The sequence below is a fragment of the Lissotriton vulgaris genome, chromosome 2_2 (assembly GCF_964263255.1).
Source record: "Lissotriton vulgaris chromosome 2_2, aLisVul1.2, whole genome shotgun sequence".
In the NCBI taxonomy this organism is placed as follows: domain Eukaryota; kingdom Metazoa; phylum Chordata; class Amphibia; order Caudata; family Salamandridae; genus Lissotriton; species Lissotriton vulgaris.
This window is the reverse complement of record NC_141688.1, coordinates 206,669,162-206,685,118: the sequence shown is the minus strand read 5'-3', so window position 1 is coordinate 206,685,118 and position 15,957 is coordinate 206,669,162. Positions and strand designations below refer to the sequence as shown.

General features: G+C 47.9%; 1 protein-coding gene across 2 annotated transcripts in view; it reads left to right on the top strand.

Moving 5' to 3' along the window:
• The window catches only part of PDHX (pyruvate dehydrogenase complex component X), a 798,051-nt gene extending 782,481 nt beyond the window's left edge, over window positions 1-15,570 (top strand). For both annotated transcript variants that reach the window (XM_086959546.1, XM_086959547.1), the window contains exons 10-11: window positions 8,454-8,518; window positions 15,178-15,570. In XM_086959546.1, the coding sequence (XP_086815672.1) occupies window positions 8,454-8,518; window positions 15,178-15,442 (330 nt within the window). In that variant the 3' untranslated portion in view covers window positions 15,443-15,570. The remainder of the gene's footprint in view (window positions 1-8,453; window positions 8,519-15,177) is intronic.
• Window positions 15,571-15,957: the final 387 nt, after the last annotated feature.

Genomic DNA, 15,957 nt, shown 5'->3' with positions numbered 1-15,957 from the left:
CATCAGCAGTAATTATGATGGTCGTCTCCCAGGACCTGCCCCACGTGAATGATTGCTTTAATATCTTGAGCAATTTCAGCTCCGTGGCCAATTACGGCGCCTTCGCGCTCCGTGCACGAGCTGCTGGGAGCCGCGCAGCTGATTGAACGGCTGTCGTCTGAGGAGGGCGGGGGCGGGGGCGGGATGCATTGCGATGTGGAAGGTAAATAGCGCATGCAGAATATTGTTATTGCAACCATCTACAGAGGGCAGAAGACCCTGCTGGGAAAGAGAGGAGTCCGTGACCGATGTGTGGGAACGGCAGCCTCGTGGTTCGGCCACGCGAGGATGAGTGATACGTGTCTGCGTCCGTGGGACCTCTGCCAAGGCCCCGCCCACCCTGACTCATATCTTATAATGGTTTTCACATAGAGCATCTGATAAACAATAATTTGCAATACACAACTGCACAGCTTCGCATCAAGTGATTCAGTTGCAGTCACAGCCAACAAGAACAAAGCGCCTGTTGTCTCTACTTTATAAAATTCGTGTACATCTCAGCATGTTGGCCTAACCATCTTTAAAAGGAACCCTTTTGATTGATAAGGTTGGGTGGACAAGTGGTTTGGTACAATGAATGATTCGGCACAGAGTTAGAGATGTGTTACTATTTAGAAGTCGAACCAGGCCGTTGTCTCTAGCGGCAGTTTGCACCTAACCGGTACTCGATCAACGTCAAATAAGTTTAAAAACTCAGTCCAGCCTGCCCAGTGACATTTGATTCCATAATCTCCATATTGCTAATGGATACTTTCAACCACAAAATCCACACCTTCAGAATATCCCCAGGCGCCTGATTGGTTCCGGAAGCTCTCATAGCAGTCCTCCTGTGGGCCACTAGGTGGAGCCGTGTGCCTCCTTGTTGTCTTCATTCCACCCTGAAAGTGACAAAATGGAGCCGCACCTGAGCACCAGCACTGCGCACTCATGCCAGTTCATTTCTTTCTTCTCCTTCAAATGCAAATCTGGCGCTCTACTCCCCCTTTTCATCATATTCATTCTTGAAGAAACAGTTAAATCCTACGTGCAGAGGAACCTTAAACTAGTCGAATGAGACTGTTCCATGACTGTCAGAAACACTCACCAGAGACGGCCCTGGCATGCCTTTGGTGCTTGGACTGGGGCGGGACTCCAAATCCTGTGTAGAATGCGCCCTCATGAAGACAGAGGGGATCTGGAACCGTGAAGTGAAATGTACGTTGCCGAGCATGGAAAATGCCACTAGTTAGATCCCGACTGCTTTCCAGTCCAACCCATTCATGTACACTCTAATTCTGACAAAATACTGCCACTACTACAGAGCCACCCTCAGTTGCACCACCAGCGTTTCAGTTTCATGTCTGATGAGTGTGCGCCGCCACTTGGAGATGACAGCAGAGTTGGCGTCCACCAGCAAGGTGAAGTCCAATTTGTTTACTTTGAACCCACCAGGCTGGAATACTAAGAAAATGGAAGCCTCCAGGAAACAACCGTTTTTTTTCTTTTTCAGACACGCAGAGCTTTAAGGTTAGCCAACGCAAGTTGCCTGCTAGTCATGTATACGCACTCCTTCTGGGACACAGTCTTAAGATCTTGCCAGAGGTCCAGGAGGAGTTGAGGGCCTCCAGGGCTCAAACTATTCAGGATGGTTCAGATGCAGCCACATGCATAATTCGGACTGACCTTGATACTACTGATTATCTGGGGCAAACAGTCAAAACTAGCATGGTGCTCCTTCACCACATGTGGTGGGCCAAAGGCTTTTCTGGTGATGTAAAGGCATCCCATTTGGATATGCATTTTGATCAGTGATTAATTTGAGCAGGTGGTTTCCGGTGCTCGGCACCAACACTTAATTGTCAACAGCTCACGTATGACAGTCTACCACATGGTGGCGCTGCTCTTCTGATTTAGAGATCAGCCAGAAGAACAATATGAAAAAAACATTTCCTATACCCACCACCCTAACCACATCTTTAGTTATAGGGACCTCGAATAATCTGCTCTGTCGCACTTGTAAGCACGAGAGTTGTTTTGGTACGGTCATTGGCAGCCATGACGGGGTCAATGGGTGGTGCAAGTTGCAGTGGCCTCCTTGACGAAAAAGCTGGTTCCGCTCTGGACTCCTTCAAGGAGCGGTGGGCCACCGCTCTCTTCTTGTGCCTTTCAAAACCTGCAACATGAGTTTCTGCTCTCCCGAAGCTGTTCCAGAGGTTTGGCATACTGGCAATGCCAGGCCCCTGCTGCAGTCCTCTCAGCCCTTATGTGGTTGGGGACGGGGATCCAGGGAGACAGTGAGCAGGTCACCAGGACAGAGACCTTCAGAGTTCCTTACGCCCACGCCCTCAGTGTCCACACCAGTTTAATGTATCCCTATTGGCTAACATTCATCCTGTGGGAGGGAGAATCGAACATTTTCTCCGAGGGTGGCAAACTTTCACATCAATCAGATGGATCCTCCACATAATATAGTGAGGTTTGCCCAGTCATTTCCTGCTGAACCCCAGCATATTCCACACCAAATGAAAAAGTGGCTTTCAGAAGAGCAATGATCTTTCTTACTACAAGATGTGCAGACTTTGCTGTCCAAATAGGAGGGTACTAGACTCAAAAATAGGGAGTGGTTGTTACCCTCGCTGTTTACTCGTGTCAAAGAACGGAAACCTTCGTCTTATTTTAGCTCTTCGTCTGCCTTTACAGAATATTTCAAAATGCTCACAAGTTCTGTCTACCCTGGGTGGCCTCGAACCTTCAGGATGTATACTTAAATGTGCCATGCAGTCCCACATATATTACCTAAGGGTCAAAGTTGACAAGGGCATTTTCAGACCGCTATGTTCCCCTTCTGCATTCCCAATACCCCTCATGTGTTTAAGAAAGTGATTGCTGTGGTCTCCGCCCATATTCGAATTTCAGTTTTTCCCTACATCAATGACTGCTGTTGAAGGCAGGCGCACCAGAGTCAGTCATAGAGACGATTAGGTGACTGCATACCTCCTGACATCTTTGGGATTCTCCATCAACAAGCCGAAGTTGCACTGGACTCGTTTTCTGAGGCTTCCTTTCATATGAGCTGTCCTTTATATGGTGCAGTTCAGGGCTATTCCTCCGTCACTACGAGTCCCAGATATTCAGGCTATGATCCAAGTCTTTCAGTCTCGGCCCTGAATCTTGGTGAGCCCAGCTCTGTAGCTTCTTGGCCGGCTACCTTATGCATCCTGCTTGTCTTCTTTAGCAGGTGCCATATATGGACTCCGTAGTGCAAACTGAAGTCTCAGTGTTCCTATCACCAAGGAAACCATCCAGGTTTCGAAAGAGACTACACAACATCTGCATTCGTGACTCTTTAACTGCAATTTGACCAGTGGCAGACTCCTTGCCATTTGCCTCCGAGAGCTCACAGTTGTGACGGATGCATCCATACTGGGATGGCGAGGCCTTCTAGAAGAGGTGAGAGCAGATCACTGTTCTCCAGCTGAAACCCTGCTGCACAAAAATCTGTTGGAGCTGCCGGCCATTCATGGCAGTGCAGAGTGGGATCCTGGGCCCTGTGCCAAGCGACGTAGTTGGCTGCAGGGCGTCTACCTAATGGTGGAGTACCTGGCAGGACCTTTAAATATCTACACGGATGAGCTCAGCCAGCGACGCCCAGTGAATCATGAATGCTGGTTGCATTCTAAGTGGGGCTAGGCCTCTTCTAACAGTGGGTTGTATCTTTTCACCAGTTTAGAAAGTGCTGTGTCAAAACGTTTGCGCCTTGTAGTCCACAAGAATGCTTTCTCTGAAACACTCAGACTAACAACCAATTAAACACAACTAAGAGAAAATCTCTAGAAAAGGTAGCAAAAAAACTCCTGGACACATAGTCCATAAACTACTTATGAAGTTAGCAAATCTAACATAATGACATTTTGGAAAAACAAAAGACTTACAGTTGACCACTCACCCAATTGAGAGCTAGACGGAACAAATAAAGGCATTTCTCTCATTAGAGACCTGTATATAAACAATAGCCCCTTCATTTGCTGACCTCCAGTCTGTCCCCTGCATTCTCAATATAGCCTTCTAGAGCTTCTTAGACATTAAAGCCACAATATGTAAACTTGTCCTACTCAAGGATTCTAACCATTTGACACCATTTAGGAAACAAAATACATCTGACGGTGCAGCTTAAAAAAATTTGATTAATACTTGCAAAGGGAAAACGCCTTTCTCGCTCCTATGCCGATGGGTTGCAGCGTTCACAGCCATTAATAAAGACCTCTCCCAACCTCCTTCCAGAAGAAACCTGGTATAAATATGAAAGGGCCAACTAGTTCCTAATCTGTACCAATGTAGATAGTTCTCCCTACACAAGGTATGCTGTACCTTGCTTGCTAAATTGGGCCCAATCGACGAAGGTGTTATGTTATGTTACAGGTATTTGTAAAGCGCACGTTCACCAGGCGGTGTCTTGGCGCTAAGGGAGGACGGCGGATATGTGACCGTGAACGACTCTAGTTATACGCTTGAGTAAATAGCCATGTCTTAAGTAGCTTTCTAAACTCAGTGTAAGAGCCGGCGGTGCGCAAATTGGAAGTGAGGGTATTCCAAAACTGTGGGGCCAGAATTGTATATCTGAGACCTCTATGTTTCTTTCGTTTGAAACTGTGGTAGACCCGCAGATTTTTATTTGATGAGCCTAGATCATGAGCTGGAATATACCTCTGTACTTTAGAAGCAATGAAGGCAGGGCCACATCCAGGAAGGGCTTTATAGACGGTACAGCCCAATTAGAATAGGCATTGTTGGGGTGTAGGAAGCCAATGAAGGCTTTTCAATAGTGGGCTTATGCATTGGTGCTTAGGTTGACCAAAAATAAGCTTAGCTGCCTGATTCTGAACCAATTGCAGCCTATGTAACTGGTAAGCTGAAATACCAGTGTACAGGGAATTTGCATGATCAATGCGAGAGATAACTAAAGCAAGCACTACGTGGGTCAATGCCGCAGTGGACAAAAATCGGCAAATTTTCTGAATTCTTCGGAGATGGAATAAACATGCAGAGACCACTGAACTGAGCTGGGCGTTCATGGTTAAATCATTACTGATAACGATTCCCAGATTTTTTACCGAGCTGACTGGGAGAGGGGCTCCCTAATGGTGGAGGCCAAAAGTTGAATTTCCAAGGGTTGGCCAAACCACCTGTCAAAATCAGCTTAGTTTTGTCTGTGTTTAACTTAAGCTGGTTAGTGTTCATCCAATCACTAATGAAATTCATAGTAGATTGGAAGCTAGACACAGAAGATACAGAGGTGTCAGTGTTAAAAATCAGCTGAAGATCGTCAGCGTAATTGAAGACCACAACCTCTTTTACGCAAAGCCAGAAATAAGGGGAGGACATACAGGTTGAAAAGTAGAGGTGAAAGAGAGGAGCCCTGCAGGACCCCACAAGTCAATTCTGTCTGCTCTGCCCTAAAACTAGCAAGACGCACTGATTGAGTTACTAAGAAATGAGGTGATATTTCAGGGACATACCCTAAATTCCAGCGCAGCCGACACAGGCGATCAAAAGAAGATGATCGACCGTGTCAAGGCAGCCGATAGATTAAGAAGTACCAGGGCCTGGGTAGAGCCCTGATCGGCTCCCCTTCTCAACTCATCCATAACTGCCAAAAATCACGGATTCAGTAGAGTGTTCTGGTCTCAAATCAGCCTGATGAGAATCCAGGTAATGGGATTGCTCTACAAAAGAGCTAAGACAGGTGGCAACATGAGTTTCTAAAACCTTACTCAGATAAGGCAGCAAAGAAATAGGACGATAACTGCTAGGTGCTAAAGAATCCAAACTGGGTTTTTTAAGAATGGGAACAACCTCCGCCATCTTAAATAAATTAGGAATAATCCCTTGAGCAAGGGAATTGTTGAGAAGGAGTAGAGGAGGGTTTGGGCAGTGTAGAAAGATATCCTACCAAATGGGGAGAGGGCAGATATCCATAGGTGAGCCTGATCCCACTTTTTTAAGTAGGGCATGGAAGCCTTCTCTGATAATTAAAGGAATTTGGTCTAAATATGCCAGATTCATACAAGAGTAAGAAGAGGCCAGAGGGGTGGAGGATTTCGGCATTCTAGCTTTGATGGTAACTATTTTCTCAAAAAAAAAAAGTATTGAGAGAGTCACTTAGAGATTGCGATGGAACAGATTTGACAAGGACTCGATCTAGCTTTGAAAGTTCATCCACTATAGAGAAAATGTCTCTGGTTTTATTAGTAGAGGCTAATATTTTAGCAGAGAAATATTCTGCCTTCGTTTGAAGAATAGTTGTTTTGTAGTCTTTTAATAAGGACACAAAAGTGATCTTTAAATCAGGATTATAATCACGTCGCCATATGCATTCAGCTTTCCTTAGGGCAAATTTCTTAACCTTCAGATCTGCCGAAAACCAGCGTTGGGCATCGTGAGGCCGCTTTGTTCTGACTTTCGTCAATGGTATTATTTTATCTCTTACCGAGGTCAACCTTTTATTAATGTTTTCCGCTTCAGTATTAGGGTACTCCTCTTAAGCAACAGGGGCTGAGGCTGTAAGTAACAAACATAATTCATTAATATCGTCTCGGTTCCAATTCCTGGCCATAAAATTACCCGGCAAAGGGACGCTATGTGGACGAACATTAGGAATAACAAAAGTAACCAAGCAATGATCGGACCATGTACATGGGAGGATCTGTAGATGGGAAATTTCCAGATTGGCCGTCCAAAACTGGTCTAAGATATGCCCTTTGTCATGGGTGGCTACCTTAATATGCTGGGACAAATCATTCCTACTAGGAATTCAGTGAATTCAATGGAACAGGGACTTTCTCGTTGATCATCCGGCCAAAAATTAGACTAATGTTAGAAGTTTGTGTTTCTGGAGAACTATGGCTGCAACACCGCCTCCTGCTTTACCCGCGGCTCTATCTGCCTGAAGGATGTAATAATTGCCCAGGATCACAGCAAGGATGTCAGGGGCAGTGTCAGCCGTCAGCCAGGTCTCAGAAAGAAGGAGAATATCAGGTTTATAGGTGTCTGATAGGTAGAAGATCTCAAGTTGGTGTTTCACCAATGAACGAGTGTTCAAGTAGTACACTGATAACCCCTCCAGTACATGGTCTATGCCACTGATCAAAGGTAGCTGGCAAGGTTCAGTAGAGATCAGCTCTTGGTCAGGGACATTAAGTAGGTTTTCAGAATACAGAGCCCCGGAAGCCAAGAGACCTAGTGCATCAAATTTAGTTGTAACACTTGGGCAGATGGGCCAGGGCCCCTGCAGTGATTTCAGGGTAGGTGCAGAATAAGTTATAAAAGGGGCATAATGTATGCCCCCTGGTCCCTGTTGGGTGCGGACGGGCTCAGATGGACTTGCCTTTGGCACGCCTTCCCCGCTGCGCATGTCCTCTGCGTGTGGGAAATCTCATCTGTTAAAATACACGGTCGAAGCTCCGCCCTCTCAGGCCACCAGCCCGGTAGTGGGAATGGAACTAGAACGCTACTGAAGCTTCCTCCACTCAAACGGGACAGAGACCCGCGGTGGACTGGGAGGTAGAGCGGCACAACACAGGACAAAAGGCAGCAGCAGAAATGATTTTAAAAGCACCAAGCTGTAAGTGTAGTTAAAATTTCATTTTACATGAAGCTCTACAAGCGAGGCTAAAAACAAGTGCAGACAGAGCATTTCAGCATGTAGCATAACACGCGGTGTCCACTGGAACTGAAAAGAAATTAATAGAGATACTCGAAACACCTTCTTTAACTGTAAGCTCTTTACACCTCTCTAGGAAAAAGTTTTCCTCCAGGTTTCCATACTCAAAATACGCCCTGTTCTAGATTTGCCAACAATTATCTTGGGTACTCTAGATGCGCCCATATCCCCCAGCTTCACGTAGATGATACTCTTGCTAACAATCAATACAAAGCTCATCTTGGTCGAGTGGAAATCTGCCAATCTGATTGCGATTCACACACGGTGGGCTTAGATTACCTACATTCGAGGTGCTCCCAGATCGTATCACAATTTGGTCGACACCCGTAGGCACATGAGCAATATATGAGACACTCCAGACCAATTTCTGCGACCCCCCCCCCCCCCCCCCCAAAAATCCTACTCCCACACTCCACAGACACACACCAACTCCACATAACCTCTATTCTCATGTTATCTTTTCCTGGTCTACTGCTCCGACAGCTTTCTAGCTTGCTGTGAGGGCCTTCTTTTTTTTCTTTCTTCTCTTTCTTCCTTGATTTACACATTGGCTACAGTGTTTCCAGGATGTAATGCATTTATGCAAGTTAATGTCATTGAATCTTGTTGTAAATGTTGCAAGTCACTATTCCACCTGCGTGGCTCGCACTAAGTAGTGCTTTTAATATTGCTCTAAACTTTTGAGATAAAAAAAACTATGACTTTTCTTCTTCAGGCCCTTGCAAAGAAAGCCAGAGATGGGAAACTGTTACCAGAAGAATACCAAGGGGGCTCTTTCAGGTAAAAGCTATTTTATTTCAATTAAACCCACTTGATTTAGGAAACCTCATGGTTAGGTCAATAAATAACTAATCGCAAAAAGGTAGCTTTATTCTGACTGTGTGTACATATAACCCCCATGTGTACATATAACCCCCATTCTTGCCAGAGAAGGACTGACCGCGTTTAGGGCTGCTTCTGGTTTCTAGGCTCCCTGTAGACCAATGCAACAGTATGAGTCAGCTTATTATACTTCTGAAAAAGTTGTACATTTGCTTGTTGGGACGGAAAAGTCCCTCTTGGGAATGGACGTGCCCCCCCCTGCCCTGAGTGTCCCAACTGGAATGTTGTCTAGATCCAGAATGCTGATTTTTGTTGTCATGGGCGTCCACAGATCATGGGTGTGTGCCATAACATAGGCCTGTCTAAGGAATTGTGGTGTTTTTGGATCATGTGGGGTGCCCAAAGTGCTACCCTAATAATGGTAGAAGGCTACCGCCTACACCTAGAGTTATGCATTACAAGTGATGTGGTGGCAGCATACTGTGCACTGATCAGTAAGAGTGAACAGGTGCTCTTTAACTGTGTCAATGGTGTGAGACCAACAGGCTTATCCATTTAAAGAACCTCTACTGTGGGCTTGACTCACCTCTGGCCTATATCAGGTTGGAGTGGGGTGCTGGGCAGTGGGTTTGTGGTGCACATGTGCTGGGTGTATGTGTGCCTGTGAGAGGTACAGTTCAGGGAAAATGCAGTACTGTGTTGTGCATCTATATTATAAGCATGTGCTGGGCACATATATAATGAATGAATGGTACAATACATGACAGATGTAGTGATGTGCAGTGTGTGTGTACGCTATATGAATGTGCTGAGTGTATGTGCGCTTGTGAATGACACAATACATGGAAGTATCTGGGCTCCATTTTGGGAGACCAACGGCTGCATGGTGAAACATAAGGAGAGGTGATAGAGGAACCTCCCCAGATGTTTTATTGATGCATTGCTGTAAACTGGGTGGGACACACTGGAGGAAAGGGAGGGCCTGACTTTCAGAACACTTCAAAGGGTGCTCTTTGGGTCAGAGGCTAGGCACTGGGAAGGGTCCTGGGCACCACTCAGGAAGGAGATGGGATCTTAAGAGAATCATAAAGATTAGGGCTGAGGCCCTTCGGTAACCTTTAGATACACATCACTAAGGCTGACAACCAGGAATAACCCTTTAGTCACTCCTCTCCTCTGCGTTGTGTGGCTACCAGATTTTGAGTCACTCCTGCTGTGACGGAGCAGGAGTGGGAGGAAAGGCAGGGCAGAGGAGAGGGCAGTTTAAAAGGAATCAGACATCAACATAAACTTCAAAGACACAGATTAAATCACATTTGGTGTCTGGAAATGGACCATGAGAAAAGGAGCTCAACCCCCCAAAACTGTCAATTGTCAAGCAGCCAGTTAGACTGGGAGAGGAGGAGATGCTCCGCAAGTCTTCTCCTTGGGACCAGTACAGGGGACCAAGGGCTTTTAGATCCCCCGGCTGTGCGAAGACAAAACATCCAGAGAATCCAAGATCACCTAGCTTTTAGGCACCAGTCCCTCCCTGCTTGCCAAGACCAGTGTGCCCTATAAGGGAGAGAAGAGCTTTAGACCATGCAAGGTGCAGAGGGTGATCCTGGTGATACCCGTAAGGAGGTATGAGGAGATGGATGCTGCACTGAACGGGTCATTGTCTGTCTGGAGGTACCTAGTCGGCAGCCCCGTATCACAGGTGGATCCGCTGTGCCCATCAGGCCGTAGTCCAATGCACAAACGAGGAGCGGTGACCCGTATGCCAAAGATGGCCACTAGGACCAGGCTGAGAGTGTGATCTGAGGTTGTGACCGTAGACCAGCACCAGGAGCATTTCCCCCCAACCACTATCACCAGTGGGGAGGAACTTGGGTAACAAAGCAGCAGAGTACCATCGCGAACCCTCTGGATGCTGCCGCACTTCAAGGCCATGTTAAGAACTTGAGAAAACCAGACCAAAGCCTTCCCGGGCCATGTGTGTGAAATACTTACCAGAGGTAGCCGCTGCTACTTCAGCAGCCACAAACTCGGCACACTCACAGGCGCCAGTCTCCTGATACTACTGTCTTGCTGGTGCAGGTAAGACTGATTGTCAGGCCAGATGGAAAAAGGGGAGCTTGCAGTCAGCCAGTTTCAGTACTGTAACACTTTTGGTGATAAGAAAGAGTTGTAGTGGGACTCCTAAGACTCTGACTACTGATGGGGTTAATTTAGTCACCTATAGTGAATGGGGAATAACCATTACCGCTAGAAAGTAAGGAGTGTGACTTAGGGACCGCCGATAAAACACTAGAGCCTTGACCTTCGGGGACTGTGTATTGTTTGTGAATGTCATGGTTTACTTTGTGTTTTTAGATGAATACTACTGTTTTTATGAAAGCCAGTATTTGACTGGACAATCATTTATTGCTACTGCTGAGTGTATTTTGAGTCATGGGCCTGTGTTCACCCTCCTGTGTCTACGTCTCTCCTGAGAAGCCCTGGACTGCTCGACCCACACTACCACTGAGATTCAAGTGCAAAAGGAATAGTTGGCCCAGTTGCTTAGGGTCCATAGTTGGTTGGCTCTAGGTCATGAGAAGTAAAAGGAATTAATCCCCACGGTTGAGCCCAGTAGTCCCTGCTTGCCCCATGGCCCTCTGAACGGGGTACTGACACAGCTGTCTTTTTCTTTAAGATTAATATGTGGAGGAAGGGTTCAACCAAGTGGTTCTGGCAACAACTAATACATTCCCTACAATTGATACTAGAAATGCATATGTCTTTGGTTAACAAGCAACTACATTTTGGTCAAAATTCTAAGCTTGTCTGATCTGCTTGGCTGTATGGCAGCATGCCTTGTATTGGGAATCATCGAAGCGGACGGTTGGCATGGTATATACGCTGCTTTGTTTATAAGTAAAGTGTTTAGTGAAGATATTTGCTACATGAGACGTTCATTCTTTAAAACATGTGTACATGATACTACTAAATTTCCCTCCACACTCTTGCCCCACTAAGTCAAGAGAGGCACTAAGGATCGAAGTGCATGTTGACAGTGAGTCTGAAGAAGAAGCATAGTTGGTATTAAATGCAAAAGAAATTAAGAAATTGTTCATGCCATACTGTTTAGTGATGGTAAATAGTAATGCGCAGTTCCCGTAGAATTGTTTCAATCAATCAATCTGGACATTTGTAAAGCGCGCTACTCACCCGTGAGGGTCTCAAGGCGCTGGGGAGGGGGGTGCTGCTACTGCTCGAACAGCCCGGTTTTGAATAGCCTCCTGAAGGTTAGTAGGTCTTTGGTCTGCCGTAGGAGGATGGGGAAGGTGTTCCAGGACTTGGCGGCGAGGTGGGAGAATGATCTGCCACCAGTGGTCGTTCTCCTGATACGGGGGACGGTAGCGAGGGCCAGGTCGGCGGAGTGGAGCTGACAGTTCGGGGTGTAGAAGGTGAGCCATCTGTTGAATTATGCTGGATCTGTGTTGAGGGCTTTATGTGCGTGGGTTGGGAGCTTGAAGATGATCCTCTTGTTGACGGGGAGCCAGTGCAGGTCTCTTAGGTGAGGTGTGATGTGGGATGTCGAGGATCAGGCGGCAAAAGGCGTTCTGTATGCGTTGCAGTCGTTTCAGTAGTTTGGCTGGGGCACACGTGTAGAGGTCGTTTCCATAGTCCAGTCTGCTGCGGACGAGGGCCTGGGTGACCATTCTTCTAGTGTTGGTGGGGATCCAGTTGTAGATCTTTCGGAGCATGCTGAGGTTGTTGAAGCAGGAGGATGAGATGGCGTTAACTTGCTTGGTGATGAAGAGTGTAGAGTTGAGGATGAATCCCAGGTTGTGGGCGTGGTCTGTGGGTGTTGGAGCAGCTCCCAGACCGGTCAACCACCATGAGTCCTCCCAGGCTGAAGGTGAGGAGCCGAGGATGAGGACCTCCGTTTTGTACGAGTTTAGCTTCAGACGGCTGTTCTTCATCCATTAGGCGATGGCTTTCATACTTTCGTGGAGGTAGGTTTTGTCGGTGACAGGGTCCTTGGTGAGTGAGAGGATCAGTTGTGTGTCGTCGGCGTAGGAGATGATGTTGAGGTCGTGCAGTCTGGGGACATGGGCGAGTAGAGCCATGTATATGTTAAACAGCGTTGGCCTGAGGGAGGATCCTTGGGGTACGCCACAGATGATCTTGGTGGCTTCGGATCGGAAGAGAGGGAGGCGGACGCTCTGTGTTCTGCCGGAGAGGAAGAAGGTGATCCAGTCCAGAGCTTTGCCTCGGATTCCTGCGTCCTGGAGGCTGGTGCGTATGGTGCGGTCGCAGACAGTGTAGAAGGCAGATGACAGGACCAGGAGGATGAGGGCCGCGGTCTCGCCGTTGTCCAGCAGGGCCCTTATGTCATCGGTGGCGGCGATGAGAGCCGTCTCGGTGTTGTAGTTGCTGCGGAACCCGTACTGTGATGGGTCTAGGATGTTGTACTCCTCGAGGTAGCGGGTCAGCTGTTTGTTGAGCGTTTTCTCAATGACCTTCTCCGGGAACGGGAGCAGGGAGATGGTCCGGAAGTTCATGAGGTCCCTGGGGTCTGCATTAAGCTTCTTGACAGGGAGTTGATCTTGGCATGCTTCCAGCTCTCCGGGAAGGTCGCGGTCTCGAAGTAGATGTTGAAGGCTTTGCGGAGGTGGGGTGCGATGGTGGTGCTGACTTTGTTGAAGATGTGGTGGGGGCACGGGTCTGATTGGGAGCCGGCGTTGATGGTGCTCATGATTTTGATGGTGTTGTCGTTGATCTTGGTCCAGGTGAGGAGGGGGTCGCCGTGGGCGGTGGCTGAGGGGCCTGAGGTGTCGCTGGCTGTGGAGGAGGCTTGGTTGTCGAAGCTGTCGTGGATGTCTGCGATTTTGCAGTGGAAGAAGGAGGTCAGGGATTCGCACAGGTCTCGTGACGGTGGGATGTTGTTGGTGTTGGGGTTGGAGAGATCCTTCACAAGGTTGAAGAGCTCTCTGCTGTTGTGTGCTTTGTTGTCGAAGCGGTCCTTGAAGGAGGCCTATTTGGCGATTCTGATGAGGTGATGATGCTGGCGTATCATGTTCTTGTGGGCTGTTTGGTTCTCTGGTGTTTGCTCGTGGCGCCGCTTTTTTCCAGCTTTCGGCAGTTTTGCTTGGAGGTCTGGAGGTTCGCGGTAAACCAGCTGCCAGTCTTGTTCGTGCGGCTGTCGGAGGGATTCTTGATTGGGGCGAGGGTGTTGGCGCAGTCTTCGATCCAGTGTCTGAGGCTGCTGGCGGTGGCGTCGGGGTCGGTGGGGTCTGAGGGTGGGCTACGGGCGAGAGTGGTGTGTAGCTGGTCTTCGGTGATTTTGCTCCAGCAGCAGCGGGGGATCTGTTGGGCGCGTGGTGCGTGGTGGGCTTCTTGAAGGAGAAGTGGACGCAGCGATGATCGGTCCATTGAAGTTCTGTGGTTTGGTTGTAGGAGACGTGGGGGCTTGCGGAGAAAATGGGATCAAGCGTGTGTCTGGCAGAGTGGGTGGGAGTCGTGACGAGCTGTTTGAGTCTGAGGTTGGTGAGGTTGTCAAGCAGGGTGGTGGAGTTGGTGTCATTTTTCTCGAGGTGGAAGTTCAGGTCCCGAAGAGGATGTAGTCTGTGGACGTGAGAGTGTGCGTGCTGACAAAGTCGGCAATGGTATCGCAAAACTGTGCCCGGGGTCCGGGAGGCCTGTATAACAGAGTTCCTCTGAGGGTGGTGGTGGGATTAGTGTGGATCTGGAAGTGCAGGTGTTGAGCCACCTCCTACTCCGTTGGTGCGGTCTCTGCTCGTGATCTTGTAGACGTCCGGGATGGCTATGGCGATATCAGGAGCCGGGTAGTCGTTCATCCAGGTCTTGGTCAGGAAAGCGATGTCCGGGGAGGAAGTGTCGAGCAGGTCCCAGAGTTCCATGGCGTGTTTGCGTGTGTGCGGAGCAGGTGTTTAGGAGTATGCATCTGAGGTGGTTGCGTCCTGTCCTGGTGGGTGGATTCGGGTCTGTTGCTGGTGAAGCTGCAGTTCCAGCAGGAGATGGGTCCTTCGGGCGGCCTGGAAGCAGGAGTGTGTTCGACCAGTGTTGAGTGCGTGGAGGGTGCTGGCATCTTAGCAGTGTCAGGTGTTGTGGTGGTGTTCGTGGGGGCCAGGGGTTCTGGTGCTGGGCGCAATCCAGGCACGGATGGGCACAGACGGGCTTGCCTTAGGCGCGACCGCGCAGCGGTCACCATAAGAAGGGGAGGGGGCGGTAGTAGGAAGGGGGCAGCTGCGGGCTGGATCGGTGGGAGGGGCAACAGGGGCAGCAGCGGCGGGAAAAGCGCGGACAACACTGAAGATGCCTGAAGAAAAGGGGTGCACAATGCCAGAAATACAATTTAAAATGTAAAAATTAATGCACACACAATATGGTGCACAGGAAAGGAAGCAAGACAATTACAGGGAGTGCAGGATGGCAGGAGTAGTTACCGCCGGGCAGACTGCTGGCTCGAACCTGTAACTGGGAGGCAGTCAGGAGCAGTCAGACGCGCGGCGTGCAGGCGAGGCTGCTAGGGAGAGTGCTGACCTTGAGCAAGTGGTCATCCCATCCTGTTTTAAAGTCTAAAATCTCTAATAATTCAATGCTGTTCTTTATGTCTCTCTCTCCAGCATCTCGAATCTGGGAATGTTTGGCATCTGTGAGTTTGTTGCCGTGATAAATCCGCCCCAGGCTTGTATATTGGCTGTGGGAACGTCCCGATCTGAACTCCGGCTGGGAGAAGATGAAGAGGGGAACCCAAAACTACAACCACATCAGCTCATGAGAGTCACGCTGTCAAGCGATGGGCGTGTGGTTGATGATGAACTGGCTTCCAAGTTTCTTAAAAATTTTAAAGATAACCTGGAAAATCCTGCGATATGTGCCTTGCATTAAAGAAAATAGCATGGTGTATGTTTGGGAAGCATTCATTGGATACATGTTACATTACAGTTGTACAGTTATAACAAGCCATAACCCTTTAGTGGCACTCTAATGAACAAATAAAGTATTAATTTATTTGAGTAGGTTTTCTCTCACCTTTCTTGTAATTTGGGTTGATTAGACTCTTATTTTTGTGAAGCAATATGATAAGCGTATCTGTTTTTTACAGCAATAACAGTATATTTTACAAAGTATAGAAACATTTTAGTGCCTGGAATAGTCATTAGTTTAAATTGCTTCAAGAATCTATTCGTTCATCAAGATGCATTTGTGCAGTCCTGAAAGTCATCCTGATTATTCTAAGTTTGCTCTATAAGATCCACCTAAAATTATGGGAGAGTTTCCTTACCATTGCATTTCCCAGCGAATTTATGACTTCATCCTACAAATGCGGAAATGAAGACCGACAAAAGAAAACATTATTGAAATGTGCATTAACAGTACAGACCTATCTGTATGAGGTGGCT